The 17,051-nt window shown below is 30.8% G+C and overlaps 2 protein-coding genes across 6 annotated transcripts; one reads left to right on the plus strand and one right to left on the minus strand.

The window, feature by feature from the left end:
- Positions 1-150: 150 nt before the first annotated feature.
- dre4 (SPT16 homolog, facilitates chromatin remodeling subunit dre4) lies at positions 151-6,631 on the minus strand. Of its 2 annotated transcripts, XM_085485097.1 has the most exons (17): positions 6,322-6,631; positions 6,091-6,195; positions 5,637-5,801; positions 5,405-5,557; positions 5,188-5,334; positions 4,833-5,102; positions 3,428-4,714; positions 3,151-3,333; positions 2,905-3,036; positions 2,655-2,824; positions 2,366-2,549; positions 2,211-2,289; positions 1,963-2,131; positions 1,210-1,299; positions 1,040-1,105; positions 856-978; positions 151-787 (listed from the first exon to the last, which is right to left on the minus strand). In XM_085485097.1, exons 1-17 carry the CDS (start codon positions 6,388-6,390, stop codon positions 781-783), a joined length of 3,399 nt encoding a protein of 1,132 aa, XP_085341223.1. In that variant the 5' UTR covers positions 6,391-6,631; the 3' UTR covers positions 151-780. The 2 variants fall into 2 exon arrangements, with proteins under 2 accessions (XP_085341223.1, XP_085341224.1); XM_085485098.1 differs by lacking the exon at positions 151-787 and having other exon boundaries at positions 852-978.
- An 867-nt stretch (positions 6,632-7,498) lies between these two features.
- Positions 7,499-16,728, plus strand: Ptpmeg (protein tyrosine phosphatase Meg). Of its 4 annotated transcripts, none has more exons than XM_029310973.2 (18): positions 7,499-8,221; positions 8,509-8,626; positions 9,293-9,504; positions 9,594-9,722; positions 9,894-9,942; positions 10,087-10,254; positions 10,358-10,478; positions 10,581-10,668; positions 10,752-10,904; positions 10,992-11,224; positions 11,740-11,925; positions 12,256-12,433; positions 12,526-12,693; positions 12,998-13,173; positions 13,253-13,452; positions 13,614-13,957; positions 14,164-14,448; positions 14,572-16,728. In XM_029310973.2, the coding sequence occupies exons 2-18, from the start codon at positions 8,611-8,613 to the stop codon at positions 14,653-14,655; spliced, it is 2,790 nt and encodes a 929-aa protein (XP_029166806.1). In that variant the 5' UTR covers positions 7,499-8,221; positions 8,509-8,610; the 3' UTR covers positions 14,656-16,728. The 4 variants fall into 4 exon arrangements, with proteins under 4 accessions (XP_029166806.1, XP_029166807.1, XP_085341192.1 ...); XM_029310974.2 differs by having other exon boundaries at positions 11,755-11,925; XM_085485066.1 differs by having other exon boundaries at positions 9,894-9,936.
- Positions 16,729-17,051: the final 323 nt, after the last annotated feature.

Below are 17,051 nucleotides of genomic sequence, written 5' to 3' on the forward strand. Positions count from 1 at the left end.
TATTTTCTTATAGTTCACAATCTACGAATTAGAAATGCTTGTGCTGTGATGCTGCCATATTTATGTTACATCATGTGTCTTACCAATACAGATACGAAATTTGAATATTTTTCATTGATTTGAAAATATAAAATATATAGATCATAGGTAAACTTTTCAGATAATGCCTTTTGGAAAAAGGAGGTACTTTGAATTTATTCCGTTCATCTATTATCTTTATACATTATATACGTGTTGTTGAAAACTTATTAAAACATGTATTTTTTTATAACGCGATCCTTACATTACTGAATGAGAAATGGAATGAGATATACATATATACTTAAGCTTAGAAACTACATTACCGAAAACACAAAAGTTATAAAACAAAATTCTTTTTAGTATATTTTTTCAAGAAATGCTAAATAAGACTGAAATGCAATGTATAGGCATTTCAATAGATTTAAAATTTTTAGAATTAATTTTTATAATTTTATTCTTATGTACACTTGAAATATAGTTGCAAGATGCGTGTTAATGTATGTATTTATCACTGTTAAAATATATGTATGAATTCATTGCATATTAAATTAAATGAAATATATACGAAAAATTAAATATTTAAGAATTCGAAAAAAGAAAATAATTAATTCGCTCCTGATCGCTCAATGCAAGAAAATGTACTATTTTTATGGATCAGCTAATTTCTACATCTTAAGTAAGAAAGCTTTACTTAGAATCAGCATGGTATTTGTTGTGATTTTCTGTGTGCTTCCCTTTCAGTGCGCAGATCCTTTGTATTTACTTTCTATAAATATTTAGTAATTAAAAAGGAGTATATAAATATTTATAATGAATGTACTAATAATTACTTACCTAGATTTCTTAGATGACCTATTGTTTCTTTCCGAACTGTCATCACGGGGGCGTTTCTTACTGGACGAAGAATGTGACGACTTACTTTTATCGCGCTTATCATGCTTGTCATTTTTCTTGGGGCTAAACAAACAAATTTTTAAATTATAGTGACATTAAAAAAATCAAACTTAACGGTAATCACCTGTGTTTGGATGATTTGGAAGGAGACCCCTTCTTGTGTGAGCCCCCACTCCGTGATCGATCCGTTCTTTAAATTATCGAAGCACAAAACTCAATACCATTTCATAAAATGGAAACTTGAACTTTACATTAGGGATATATTATTTTTAATGTACAATAAATCATATTTACCTATGTTTGTCCGGTGATCGTTTATCCTTACTGCTGGACGAACTTTTGCTCTTTGAACTCGAGGAACTCTTGTGCTTAGAATTATTCCGCCTTACAAACAAAAAAAAATATATTTACAATGTTTAATAGATAAAATCGACTAAAATATCAAATATACAGAATGTTGGAAAAAAGGTAAAATATTTTAAGGAGATTTAGTATGCCTCAAAAATAAGTATGCTTAAAAAATCTTAATAAACATGGATCCGCAAATAAGTCATTTTTTAGGTATTTGCCATATCTCATAACTTATCTATAATTTAATTTAATTTATCTATATTCACAATGAATAAAATAATAAAAAAAATAAAAGTTAACATAATAAAAATAAAAATTTAAAATAAATAAAAAAGTATATAAAAAATATCTCAAAAACAATTTATTTGCGAATCCACATTTATAAAAACTTAAGGTTTATTTACACATATCCATGACGTATCAGACCCATTCAGTTCCGTGATTTTCCGTCAGTATGAATGAAATAAATATCATTTCTTTGCTTTTAGATGAATGTGTTCACACATATTCGGCACAGTACCGTATTCCGATCTGAATACAGAAAATCACTGAACGGATACGATACTGATACGTCACGGATATGTGTAAATAGACCTTTAATACTTAACTTTTCGACTTATTTTCTTTTTGGGCATACTAAATCCCTTTAAAATATTTCACCCTTTTTTTCAACACTCTGTATATACATAATAATACCTGTCTTTTGAAGGAGATGGAGATTGTCTTCGATTTGATTTTTTCTTTTTGCTGGCGCTATAATCATCACGGTAACGATCCTCTCCTCTTTCTTTATCCTCTTCAGCAGCTTCTCGTTCTAAATCTGACCAATCTTTACCCGATTCTTCAGAGCTGCCTAATTCTTCCTCTAAAAAATACACCAAACAAAAAATAGAATAAATTAAATAATAAAAAAAACAATTAATATAATTTAGGAATAGTAATACCTTCACTGTCACTGTCTTCGGAAGCTTCAGAATATTCACTATCATCATCAGATTCTTCCTCACTTTCTATATCGGATGGCTGCAAACAGATTAATCACAATTAAAATATATTTATTGTTCTTGAGTTTTTAGAAAACCTATAAAATATCTCGAACCTCATATGCATCATCTTCTTCTTCTTCTTCATCTTCAACTTCTTCATTTTCTGCATCACTTTCAGGGTCTAAGAAAGTCCATCCTCCACTATCAAAGAATCCTTCAGGATCATCTGTTATAGTCTTCATAATCTTGGTCCAATTCAAAGACTGAACGCCTTCCGAATATCGAATATCACATGAGCTAAAAGAAGCAAGATAAATGTAATAATTATAATAATATATCATATGTATATGCTATAACTTTTAATATTGAAAATTAACTCTTAAATAATATAGTATTACTTACTTCAACCATTCCTTAACATGATCGAGCATATTCATAGGAATGGCATTTACCATCGCTACCTTTCTGTGATAATCTTTGAAGACAAAAATCATGTCAAAGTTCTTCAAATGGAATTGTACCCTTTCAAAATGAACTAATTCAACATCTTCCAATGTAATGACAAAGGGAGGCTGAAATTCAATGTAACATATAATGTATAATTTGCTTTGTTTTAAAATGATTTTGTTTCATCACAATTTATATGCATTACCCATTCTGTGAGATTAACCAAACATCCACTAGTTGGTTGAAGCAAGACAGTGCTCCTATATGGTGCACCAGGAAAGCCCAAGTCCCGAAATGGAGTATCAAATTCAATCTCTTGCTTTGTCATTCCTTCAACCTTTAAAAACACATAGATACAATACATTAGTATAATTAAATGTAAACCTAATAATTTATAAATTATATATATATATAATATATATACAATATCAATATATAATAAAATGCATACTTTTTCACAGAAACTTCTAAAAGCAGTTTTTAATTTATGTCTCAATTCTCGTTCCGACTGTTCAGCAGCAAGATCGTCGCGATCGTGCATATGTTGATGTTTACCTAAATCTGTAGTAATTTCTCCAACTTCAGTGTAAAACTGTACATCTACATGTTTCTTTTTACCGAACATAATAGCATGCTGAAAATATAATAAACATTTATAATATAGTTATACAGACAATAAAATTTTTATAAATTAAAAAACATTTCTTTTATTAATTTTTCATACATACCTTTAAATGAAAATGAAGCAATATAATCATTTCACCATCACATGGTTGGAAGAAGGCGTTCTTAATGTTATTATAAAGAATGTCCACTTTATCACCGCGGACCGAAGTATATCGGAATCCATTTGTGTGCGCTTCTAAACCACCCGTCATTCTCTTTGTAACAATATTTGGTCGAATGTACAGATCTTTCAACTTTGGATTGCCTTTATTCTGTGACAATATTAAAGTATCTTGTTTGACGAGATCTTCCTTCTCTCTTTCTTCCGCTTCTCGATTTTTAAACTTCTTCTGAACCTCTTTAATTAGTCTAAAGGCTGTATTTAAATTTGACGACGGTGCAGAGATCTCACCGGGCTCTTTGGTATTTGTGCTTCGATATGTTACTTCTTTAACAAACGTCGCATCGGGCTGAGGATAAGATCCACCTTCGTTTCGTCCCATCGTTGCACCAGGGTGAAAAAAGTTTATTCTAAGGTACGTATAATCTCCCTCTACCGACTGTGAAATGTTCTTAATTGTCGATATGTGGAAGGGTACTGGAATACCAGAAATAGGTAAAATCACAGTCTCATACTTCTTATCCACGTATAATTTTAACTCCTTGACCTCTGGTTCACGTGGCATATGGTTCAAACTTTTGTAAGACACTGTGGATTTTCGTATTTTTTCCTGTTCTTTACCGCCAGATTGTTGAGCCAATCGAGCCTTAGCGATTTCATTCAACTGTTGAGCTAATTCTTTCTGATGTTGCTTCCTCTTCTCTTCCGAGCTATGTTCCGTTCTCAATTTAGATTCTATGACAGCCGTTCTTTTTCCACGTCCGAGGATCTCTGGCTTTGGCTCGTTTTCTTTTCCACTTCCCTCTTCCTCCTCATCTTCGTCATCTTTCACGTATATACCTATATTTTTCACTTTCTTTTTTGATGGAGTCAAATTAGTAGCAGGTTGCCCTTCGTTCACCATAACTGTATCGCCTATGAAAAGGGCGTATGTTTTCCCCTCTTTATCTGTCGCATCTGAATTGATAAGATTTGCAAGACCAACATTAACATTGAAAACCATGCCCTTCTTAGCTACTGCATTAGTCTTTGGACACAAGAGCAAAGAACTTTCTTTAAATTCAATTCCCATAGCAAATCCAAAATTCTTGGTCAAATGATTTATCATTTCTGATTTCTCATCTTTTACAAATTTAATACCAGCCTCGTATACTTCACTTATTTTTGTTCCTGCAACTAACTTTTTTAAGATCTCTTCTTCAAGTTGTAGCAAAAAATTATAATTTTCCTGTAAAAAAAATTTATTATAAATTATAACAAAGAATTTCTATAAATTGGTTCTATAAAAATTTTTATAATATAAAAACACATGTATTATTATTAAATAATTTTCGTCTTTCACATACCTCAATTGTCTTTGTGGGATTAACCAACAAAGTTCTTACTATATTTGAACAATAGGACTTATAACGTGCTCCCAATGAACAAACAATAACACCAAAGTGAAGAGTAGTATTTTTGTCACTAACAGCACTGAACTTGAGTGAATAATTTCCACCACTTTGTATAATGGCAGGGTAACACATATCAACTTGTGTAATATCTACTCCACTTACATATTTCTTATTTGTGATGGCTGTATCTACACCTTCTGCCAATTTTGAATGTTTAACTTTCTGAAATAGACAAATATTTTTCTATATTCTTCCTTATTTTGTAAATTTAGTTATACTCTCACATGCATCGAATGAAAAAATGTACCTTGTCAGAATCTATAATCTCCATTATCTGATCTTTCAGATACTTTGTGAAAACATCTACTGATACAAGACATGCTTTCTTTATAGTAAGTATTTCGCTGTCTTCTTTTGGACACATAACATAAGCAGCCGCAGCACTTACATCAACCTAAATTTTAAAGTTATATATATTTATAATGTATCATCTTTTTATCTGGCAAATATTATATTTTGCTTACTGTATCAAAAGATTCATTTTTTAAAGCAGCTCTCCAGGCATCCATAAAAGCACCAGGATAATTCTCCTTCAAAAATACTCCCAAAGTTTTGCCCTTTTTGCTTTGTTTCATCACTTCAATGAGTTTTCCAAAGTTTGCTTTATCTTCATCGCTCTTTAATTCAAATATTGCTAGCATCAAGCTGACAATGTTGGTAATAAAATCTTTTATATAAATTGTGCAATATACATACTCTGTCCCTAACAAATAACTTTACAGCTGGTACTTCTGTATCTTCAGTTTTCTGATTTTCCACTTTCCTTAAAAATTCAATTTTCTTCTTGCTGGCCAAGAAATTAATAGACTCCTCCGTCAAAATCATTATCGTATCCGTAAGTTCGTAGCTGAGCAGCCATGTCTGAAAAAATTTATACAATTAAATTACTTATTTCCTATTTGATGAAAAATACAATTTATCTCGATTATAAACATGTCCAAGAGTTTATTCATCACTTACTTTTTATACAATTGTACAATATATCTTGTCTATGATCTGAATATATTGGATAAAAGCAGAACAAATATTCTTCCAAAAATCAGAATATCGGTGTACATATAATTGACAGATTTCTGACTTGTGTGTATGAAATGAATATAAGATCTACAGTTAGAATTTGAAATACTCCGTCTCCGCGAAATATACATACTTGCAACGCTATGGACTTGCTGTAAACGATGTCTTCGTCGGAGCCGACAGCGGAAACGAGACAATCCATTTTCCCGAAACTGTCATCCGTGCCGACTTCGCCATCCTATCGAGAGCAAAAGATTTGGAAATAAGTACGGAGAAACTCCGCTCGCCGGGAGGACCCGGGGAACACCGCGTGAAAACACGTGCATCTCCCGCGCGCATACAACACATACGCGGCAACGCTTACCTTCCACGCGGCGTAAAGACGCTTCATGCGCCGAAAAAACATATCTTTGTCAAGCGACACGTTTGCCATGATTTCTGTGTGTTGACGCGTAGATATACGGCGGAGACGATAGCCACAGGTAGCCTCAGTTTTTGTTGATCGTCCCCGTCGACATTAACTAGCCGCGCGACCACAGCTGCGGGAGATGGCGGGATTTGTACGGAGATTTACATATATAACCAAAGCCGCAAAACACATCGAACACGCACCGCGACGATGCCTGCCTCGCGAATTATGGGGCCCTCGCACTCGCAGGTCGCAGGACGCGGTAAAAGCGTCCCGCGCAGCTCTTCTTCTGGATACGCGACGCCGATTGGTTGGCGCGAGGGACACGTGACTCGCGCGGCGGCCATTAAAATTCTCGCCCTTCCGGAACCAAGGGAAACGGAAGAGATGAATCTACGCGTCGTTTTGCCGCGCATGCTTGTTCACGATGTGATGTGAACAAGCATGCTTCTTTTTTTTTTTTTTCGTAGGCACTCGCCGGTGTACGAATATTTGAACGTCGATTTTATCGTTTTTATGATGCAATTAAGGCCCTGCGCGCAATAAGTAAAATATTAAATATTGAATATTACAGAAATGAAAGATGGAAAAGATCTTTTCTCTTTCTCCTGTTTAATATTTAATATTTAATATTTAATATTTTTCCTGTTGTGCGGAGGGCCTTAATTATTTTATTATATTTTTTTATTTTGAATATCATTCTATTTTAAATATTTCTCTATAGATATTTGATATTTTCTTAGAAAGAATGTTGAGAATAAGGAAACATTCAGAATAGAGGAATATAGTATTAAACAAGATCTGTCATGAACCATGAATATCTATACGCGCGCTCGACTGGAAAATAATGATCGCAAATCGACCAATCGTAGTCGAGCATTCTCAAATGTGTTCTGAAATCCACCGGCTGTCAAATTGGATTTTCCAATATACTGACGGTAAATTTTGGAACACATTTTTTTTTTTTTTTTTTACAGAACCTGAGTGACACATGCACACACACATCTGCACACGCTATACGTAAATCAGGTATAGATATATATATATATATATATATATATATATATATAAAAATGCGCTCGCGAATACAAAACAACTACACGCACACATATATATATATAACGTGTACAACCGCGTTTTCTACCAGTCTAGGCATCTCCCTCGAATAATCGGGATGTTGAGAGCCGATTGGGGCTCTCGTTCCGTAATAAAACTCGCAAAACACGGCCGTTTCGAGCGCATCGTTTAATTTCCATCTTATCTACGCGCGGACGCGCGCGCATGTGTGTGTGTGTGTGTGCGTGCATGTGTGTGCACGCGTACATACATATGCTGCATCCGAATAGATCGCGTATATTTTTGTAAGCCTACTCGCGAAATTGCGGAATTGCTTTTATCCCCGGGGATTGATTGAACGTCGCTGCTTGTGTCCGGGTCAGATTATTAATTCGACGTTGCCTTATTGTATTCCATATCGGGAAGCGCGAGAGAATCGGAGCTTCTCGTCCTCGAAGAAGAAAGTGAGAGAGAGAGAGAGAGAGAAAGAGAGAGATTAGAAATCGTTGGCGCGTATCATCGAAAGAGAGTGTTGCTGCTATTTCGTTAGATGCAGAGGAGGGAAATGTTGTCTCAAGATGAGATACGTATCCACTTTGAGTGAGGACTACGCTTAAATCTTTTTGCACAATTATGAGAAGAAGCTCGAGCACCTACTTCATCCGAGAGTCCGGATCTGTTCTGAGGAGAAAACGACTCGCCGAGTCGTGTGTGTACTTGAAATAGTCTGTCGAATCCTGCCACAGGATCCTTTACAGCAGTTGCTGCAGGAAAAACGCGCGGCTCCTGTATCATGAATGTGAGTGTAATTCAATTTATCAATAACTCATCGTATTTCGAATTCAATCGTGTATCTCATTACGATTTTTTTATGTGTCTGGGAATCTATGAATGTGATTATCTCTTGCATGCTGATAGTATATTCTTCTGTGATATGATCATTTGTTGTGTTAATTATATAATTTTTTTGTAATATATGTCTCATTAATGTGTTGCTCCTGAAAAAAGAAAAAAAACAGTATGTTACTTATGTGGCTTAAAGTCAGTCGTAATCTTCTTCTCTCACGTGTTATAAACTATTTTCAGAATATTCCTGTTCTACATTATTCTGGCACACAGTAGATGGTAATTTGATTATGTAACTCATGTTGAATTATTGACCTAAAAATCTTGATAAAGTTGTTTTTGATGACAACTGTGGAATGTAATTATATTATTCTATCTATTTTTAGTTTGAAGTGTATTTAAGTAACATAAACTTGTGCTTTCATTTGCAAGGGAGTCTTCTTTTCAGTTGCACTTTCTCACATTTAAGGACATACATATATAATTCAAATTTGTATAGAAGGAGAAATAAAAAAGAGAAAGATGTAAAACATTTTCAAAGGTGCAGCTAAAAACAGACTTTTTGTATAACAGTACTTATTTTAATATAGATTTTTATTTCCTTTCTTTTTTTGTAAATAATATGAATAGGAAGTAAAAATATGTAATAATTAGACATATTTTTATTCTTAACAATGAACAAGTTTAATAAAACAGCAATATACTTACATATTTAAAGTATATTGTTAAAATGTTTATATTTTTGTGTATGTGTGTGCATGTATCTATTAAACTATACTATATGTTGTATATTTTATCTATTTTAAATTAATTATTTTAATTATTATTAATTCCAATTGTATTAATATATTATAATTTTTATATTATTTTTGAGTTTATCTGGATAATCATGATTCAAGTTTCATCCTTTATATTTATAAAACATGACTAAATCATATTAAATTTGTTGTTCATATTAAATTATGTGCTTAAATGTCTTATTAGCATGGTTGATTCAGTGTCTAATCTATTTAATTCTCAACAGGTGGTCAGCATAGCAGAGAGGTGGTGTCGAGAAGGTGGTTGACACGCCTTCATTTATTTGAGATGATTGAAAGTGTATCACGCAGAGCGTTGAGTGGCTCCAGTGGGAGCTACCACGTTCGTGGTGCTGAACTAGCAAAGAATCGCAGATTAAAATCTTTATCAGCTATCGTTACCTTTCTTGATGATACACAGCATACATTTCAATTAGATGTAAATATAATATTTTTCTTATAGATTTATGAGCGATAATGATGAAGTCATATTTGAGTATAATAATAAATGTGTATATGTTTTTACAGAAACGAGCAAAAGGACAAATTCTATTGGACTTGGTATTTCAACATTTAGAACTCATTGAAAAAGATTATTTTGGCTTACAATACTCTGAAAATGGAGTTAATACAACTATCCCTACATCTGATACAATGGTAACATTTTAAAAATTACAATTGTATATAATAAAAAATTAATTATTCTATTTCTTTCAATATTATTTAATTTAGAAAAATTTATTTTAAAGGCATAATATTTTTGCATCTATTTTTAGGCCCATTATTATTCATGTAATATATTAATTTTTAATGCTTAAAAATTTTTAGAGATGGCTGGATCCCTCTAAACCGGTGAAAAAGCAGATAAGAAGTAAGGGTAAAGATCGTATTTTTTAAAACGAAATATCTTCAAATAATATGGAAACTGAATATATTTTTATACTTTGTAGTATATTTATATTTCTCGCATCTTTTATACAACTGATATATAACAAAATATACATACATTTATTTGTTTCAGGTGGACATTTCTTTTTTGCAGTAAAGTTTTATGTATCCGATCCTAGTAAATTACAAGAAGAATATACCAGATATCAATTCTATTTACAAATAAGAAGAGATATTCTTCAAGGAAAACTTCAATTGCCAACCAGTACAGCTTGTTTAATTGCAAGTTATACAGTTCAATGTAAGAGCATATTAGAAATAATATAATAATTATATATTATTTTGAAATACAATCATTAATAGAGCAAATTAATATATTGAGTCTTTATTTGATGCACTTATAGCGGAATTAGGAGATTATCATCCAGAGGAACATGGGCCAGGCTATCTTTCACAATTGCAATTAATACCTGGACAAACAGAAGAAATGGAGAAAAAGATATCAGAGTTACATAAGTTACACAAGTTCGTACACTTTATAATTCTTAATATATTTATAACTTAATATATTCTTGTAAATTTTGTTTATTTTAGTAGCAGTAAAATGTACGCTTTTTTTATTTATAGGGGACAATTGCCGGCTGATGCAGAATTTAACTTCTTAGATCATGCAAAGCGTTTAGATATGTATGGAGTAGAGTTACATAAAGCCAGGGTACATATAATGCCTATTAGATAAAAAAAATTTTTGTAAAAGAAGCGCGCAATATATATACAGATATTTTATTTATTTTATAGGATTCAACAAATAAGGAAATACAATTAGGTGTTACATCAATTGGTCTCGTTGTGTTTCAAAATGGCATAAAAATCAATGTGTTTTCATGGTCAAAAATAGTTAAAATTTCTTTTAAAAGAAAACAATTTTTTATACAACTTCGACGAGAACAGGTGGGTATAATTATTATTTGTAATATATGTATATGTGCTTTTTTTTGTGAATTTTTGAAGATATAAATTAATAATTTTGTGTTGCAGTCTGAAAATTATGATACATTATTGGGTTTCAACATGCAAACTTATCGTAGTTCTAAAAATCTGTGGAAAGCTTGCGTCGAACATCATACCTTCTTTAGGCTTCACAGTCCAAAAATGCGACCAAAACGGTTTCCCCTCACTTTGAGTAGCAGATTTACATATTCAGGACGTACAGAATTTCAAACAGTTGAAGATGGAAAGCACAGAGCACGAGTGGAAAGGACATTTATACGGTATAATTCTATCAATTAATAATAATATAAAAAATTAATTCTGCACAGAGAAAAGTTTTCATTATTATTTACTGCAAAACTCACTACAAATTATTATATTTGATAATAAGTCAAAAATTACCATGTTACATGTTAAAATTATCATGAGCGATTACCATCATGAAACCGGATTGAAAATATTATGCTGCATTGTAAAATTTATATAAAATATTTTATATGTTTATCACTTTATTGGTATATATATTCTATTTAAAACACATTTAAACAATCAAGAATTTTTAACATAATTTTTAATATATTTTAAAATTATTGAAATTTTACTATATATTTTAGTAAAATGAAACATATTTTATATCTTATTTTAACAGAATATTTTTTATTGTGATAAATATTAAGAGAAACTCATAAAATTTTCCAATACTATATTGTCTCACGACTACCATGATTTTTAGGATAAATTTTAAGAGAAAATTCTCTGTGTACATTTTTATCTGCAGATAATCTTTTTTTCATAGAGATTTAACATTTAGATCACCTAGCAAGAAAATAGCTCATGCTATTACAACGGCAGCTATTACCGACGATAAAGGAAAACTGACAATACCTCCTGGAAGATCATCGCGATCTTATGACAATAAGGTTCAATCCCTCGGTGCTCGGGAACCTCGTCAAGCTTGGGGTGAAGGAAATCAAAGTGACGAGTTAGTACATACAATAGAGAGAGTTACAATTATATAAGCATATTCCAGAACTATTGTCACTTTTTTAACTCTACATAATTAATTAACAGATGGAAGATCAAATAAACAATAAAACTTTGTAAATTAAATTTACAAAATCTATAGATGGAAGAAGGGACAATCGTTCTGGAAAACATACAATATAATTTTTTACATTATAAATTGTATAACATGTCATTCTCATAAAATTATATCAATAGTAAGAATAATATGCAATTAATCTGCATAATGTGTACATATATAATCTTTTTTAGTATCCTTACAATTAGTTTCATTTATCTTCTCTTATAGTGAAGGTGGTTTTTTATCTTTGAGGGAAGAAATAACAGGAAGCTACACGCAAGGTGGAGCATTTTCTCCAGCATTAGGATCTCGAGTATTCAGTTATGCGGATGACGATACAACTGCTGAAAGAAATATTTATGATCTGCCAGATTATAGTGAACCTACTAGTTCGCCAGCTCCACAAGTAAATATATTTTATGAAAATACAACAGACAATGATAATTAAAAACAATTATATACTAATTTTTATACAATCTAAATTTATTATTATTTTAGATATTAGAAGATGGTTTAGTAACAATATCTTTAACGCCAGACGAACAAGGTCGTTTTGGTTTCAATGTAAAAGGAGGATTAGATTTGGATATGCCGATTTTGGTATCACGAGTAGCTCCAAATACACCCGCTGATCGTTGTTATCCAAAACTGAATGAGGGAGATCAGGTACGTATTTATTTAATATATCTCAAATTATTAGTAATTTGGAGATATATTAAATATATATTAGCATATCGCTCAATACAATTGTACAGAAAAAATCCAGAACTCACGTCACTTGAATCAAAGAAACCGGAAAATCAGTCGAAAAATTGCTATCGAGATATATCACCATGTAAATAAAAAAATGTTTTTATTTTATTTTATTTTATTTATTTATTTTTTTATTATATTCTATCCCTATTAGATTGTCATAAGTATATCTGCGTAATATCTCTTTATTAATCATAAAACATGATTTTCTACGCAGGTTGTTTACATCAACGGAATTGACGTGAGCGGTTTATTGCACGAACGCGTGGTGAACTTAATACGACAGTCACGCGATCGCGGATCCGGCGAACTTACCTTAACTGTCAGACCGAACGCTCTGTACAATGCATTAGCTGGTACCGACGAAACTTCTGAAGAAGAACCGCCTTATAGGTATAAAATCTTAAATTATACTTTGAAATCAAACATAATTCACGCTAAATCTAATCTATATAATGTAATAAATTGCAAGGTATGTGCCTGATGCACCTCATGCAACCATTGGATCTGATGCACTGGCACAATCTATGTTATTGCTTGCGGATGGTCTGGCGAGTGGTGCTCTTATCGCTCAATACGAACAATTGTACAGAAAAAATCCAGAACTCACGTCACTTGAATCAAAGAAACCGGAAAACCAGTCGAAAAATCGCTATCGAGATATATCACCATGTAAATAAACAAAAATTTTATTTTATTTTTAACAAATTGGATATTTATATTGTCAAGTTGCTTAAAAAATCCACTTACGAGAGAAGCAGCAAAACGATAATATCTCAGAATATCGCAAGTCAGTACGTAATAATAATAACACGATACTTGTGTCTTTCTAGATGATGTTACTCGAGTGATCCTAATGGGATCTGCAAATGGAGATTACATTAATGCCAATTATGTGAATATGGAAATACCAGGTTCAGGCATTATTAATAGATATATCGCTACGCAAGGTCCCCTGTCTTCCACCGTTGCCGACTTTTGGCAAATGGTTTTAGAAGCCGGTAGCACGCTTGTCGTTATGCTGACAACACTAGTTGAACGTGGTCGTGCAAAATGTCACCAATATTGGCCGGCATATAACGAGACGCTCACATTAAGGAATCTCACACTTACGTCAACTGCAGAAAATATCGAAGATACATTTATTTTTAGAGAATTTATACTTCGTGATGTTAATGTGAGTAAAGTTTCCTATTATTGCGCACAACTAGTTGTATTTCTTTATATATATATATAAAGAAATATATATATATATATATATATATATATATATTTTAGTACATCAATTAATAATATTAATATACATATAATAATATAGTTATTTACATATGTAAATAGACTTATAAAATATGTATATTAATACATTCTGATATATTTTTGCAGACTGGAGAAGAAAGAGATATAACGCATATGCAGTATTGTAGCTGGCCTGACCATGGAGTGCCGAATGATTGGCGACAATTTACTACGTTTACAGAGAGAGTTAGAGCAGCTCGTACTGGAATAGTCGAACCTGCGGTTGTACATTGTTCTGCTGGAATAGGACGAACTGGTGTATTAGTTTTAATGGAAACTGCGCTGTGTCTAATTGAAGCTAATCAACCGGTATATCCGTTAGATATTGTACGCTCTATGAGAGATCAGAGAGCAATGATGATACAGAATGCTGTAAGTTGATGATCTTGTTTATGTTGCTTATTATCGTACAATATTGATATCTATTTAAATAATATTAATTTTGCATTTATTCAAATAAAAATATTTGAATATATGTGTGTGATATCTTTTCAGAGTCAATATAGATTTGTGTGTGAAGCAGTCCATAAAGCCTATAGTGAAGGGATAGCTAAACCACTTCCAGAGTTCAGTAGGTGAAAATAAGAATTTAAAATGGGCAGCGTATTATAATTATAGCCATTTCTTCTCTTACATCTTGCATCAAGCATCATGTCATGTTAGAAGGTAATTTTATACTTTGACAATAAACACATAATATATTTAATATAGTATAAAATGAACTAGTAAACAAACATTCACACATTGTGTGTGTATGTGTGTGTGTGTGTGTGTGTAAAGTATATATCTCATTTATACATAACACTGACGTCCAATTCTCAATGTTATACTCAAAATTGCTATTTCTTTATAATTCTATCATGCGCAATTTTGATTTAGTATTCTAATATGTATGTGTGATTAATCCATTTCTTCACACCAAACGTTGTATCATACAAAATGTGATCATATTTTTTTTAAGTATATATTAATATTTTATAATAATTTTAAATAAATTTTTTTTCTGCATGTAATGCGATGTATGTGGAAATCGTGAAAAAAGGCAATGTACTAAGTTATATCATTATCAAAGTAAAATAATTAGATTTAGTTATATAACAAAAATTATAAACTACAACATAATTTCAATGCAATTTTAAATGCTGTAAATATATATATATATATATATATATATATATATATATATATATATAACGAATCAGTTAAATTAATTTTTACATACCAATTCTTAAATGGAAGTTTTGTGCATGTATGTTTTATTAGTGAACATAACAAGAATTATTATATTATATTATGGAAATACCTGTAAAGCAGCATATATTTTTACATAAACTTTCTTACATTAGATAAATTAAAAATCGATTTTTATTTTTTTTATGAGCAACATGTATTTATAAACATATAAAAATTAAAATTTTTTTTGACATTCAATATGTTGAAAAGACCAGTGATATCTACAAAAAATAATATTAATGCATAAATTAATATATATACACCTCAAATTCAAGAAGTACAATTACGAAAATAATTGATGAGAAGTTTATATAGATATGATAAAATATAAAATAAAGTATTGCACGCAATCTAAACAAAATATATACAAATTAAATAAATTTTAATATATACTAGATATTACGGATTTAGCTATTATCACATCAACTGTCAGAATGGTAAACTTGAATTTGAAAATAATTTTTTTAATATAATGTATAAATTCGATAAACTTAATTATAAAAATAGTGAAAATAAAAAATGCGACAACTCGTATCAAATTCGTGTTATGCGTTAAATTCATCAAGGAATCATTATCATTAAACAATTGATGTGGTAAAAATTGGGCGATTTGTCTAATACAATGCAAAACTCCATCCTAAAGAATTAATCATACAGAAACTATTTAAAAAAGGCACAAGATGAAGTACAATCTTCAATATTGGCAGCTTAAGACAAACTAATATAGCTATCTTGTTTACATAAAATAATATGGTTGTATTAAAATGAATCAAAAAACTGTGTAGAACCATAAAAGTATGTTTTAGTCCTCTTTTATTTTATGAGATAAAACACACAGCTAAACAATTTAAATGCTATGGAAATGTAATATTTGACGAAAAAAGTTTTTATTCACATTTCACATTTTTTTTCAAAATATGCATATTTAAGATATGTGTAACTGTTCTTTCTGAGATACTGTAATAGTATTAACTAAGTAAAGTTAATTCCAATATTTAGAATACTAATGATATATAAATGCTACATCTGATTTGAATATTATAATATTTATGATAAAATCAGAAAGAAATATTTTTATCGGCTCTCAATATTAAGAATATAAATATGATGTTTTTTTTAAATCGGCCAACAGAGCCAAAGCACAAAAAATTAATTATTCGGAACTGTATCTCTTGGTTTGAGATCACTAAGTTTCATATATAAATTAATCTCGAAACTTACATATGAATTAGTTGGTAAGAGCAGTCGCCCGGAAAGTGAAAGAGTTCGATTCCCGCTTCAGCGACTTTTCGGACCTATATTTTTCGCGCCTATTTCTTCATATGTAAGTTTCGAGATTAATTTATATATGGAACTTAGTGATCTCAAACCAAGAGATACAGTTCCGAATAATTAACTTTTCGTGCTTTGGCTCTGTTGGCCGTTTTAAAAAAAGACATATTTATATTTATGATAAACATATACTTAATATTTAAATTTTATTTTATACTTAGAGTCCCAACTTTTTCTCATAAAATACACACACTTAATCAATATACATTATAATGCATTAAATTATAAAATTTAAATATACTGAGCATATATTTATCATATATATAAATATTAAGATCTGTAGCATTTATATTTTTATTAGTATTCTAAATATTAAAGTCAACTTTACTTAGCTAATAATTATTAGATATTATTAAGATTACAAACCTGTTCTCATTATTAAATGTTTTAAACAATTGTATTATCTTCTA

The sequence above is a fragment of the Nylanderia fulva genome, unplaced genomic scaffold, assembly GCF_048542155.1.
Source record: "Nylanderia fulva isolate GAGA-0341 unplaced genomic scaffold, ASM4854215v1 Scaffold34, whole genome shotgun sequence".
In the NCBI taxonomy this organism is placed as follows: Eukaryota; Metazoa; Arthropoda; class Insecta; order Hymenoptera; family Formicidae; genus Nylanderia; species Nylanderia fulva.

Bases quoted from the DNA above. Each gene is read 5' to 3' on its own strand.
- dre4 (XM_085485097.1), bottom strand. From the start codon at position 6,390: ATGGCAAACGTGTCGCTTGACAAAGATATGTTTTTTCGGCGCATGAAG. The intron at 5,802-6,090 runs GTATGTATATTT...AAATTTTTTCAG, and splicing joins GCAAGTCCATAGCGTTGCAA to ACATGGCTGCTCAGCTACGA. The intron at 4,715-4,832 runs GTATGTGAAAGA...TTTTTTTTACAG, and splicing joins ATCCCACAAAGACAATTGAG to GAAAATTATAATTTTTTGCT.
- Ptpmeg (XM_029310973.2), top strand. The intron at 10,255-10,357 runs GTAAGAGCATAT...ATGCACTTATAG, and splicing joins TGCAAGTTATACAGTTCAAT to CGGAATTAGGAGATTATCAT. The intron at 12,434-12,525 runs GTAAATATATTT...TTATTATTTTAG, and splicing joins CTAGTTCGCCAGCTCCACAA to ATATTAGAAGATGGTTTAGT.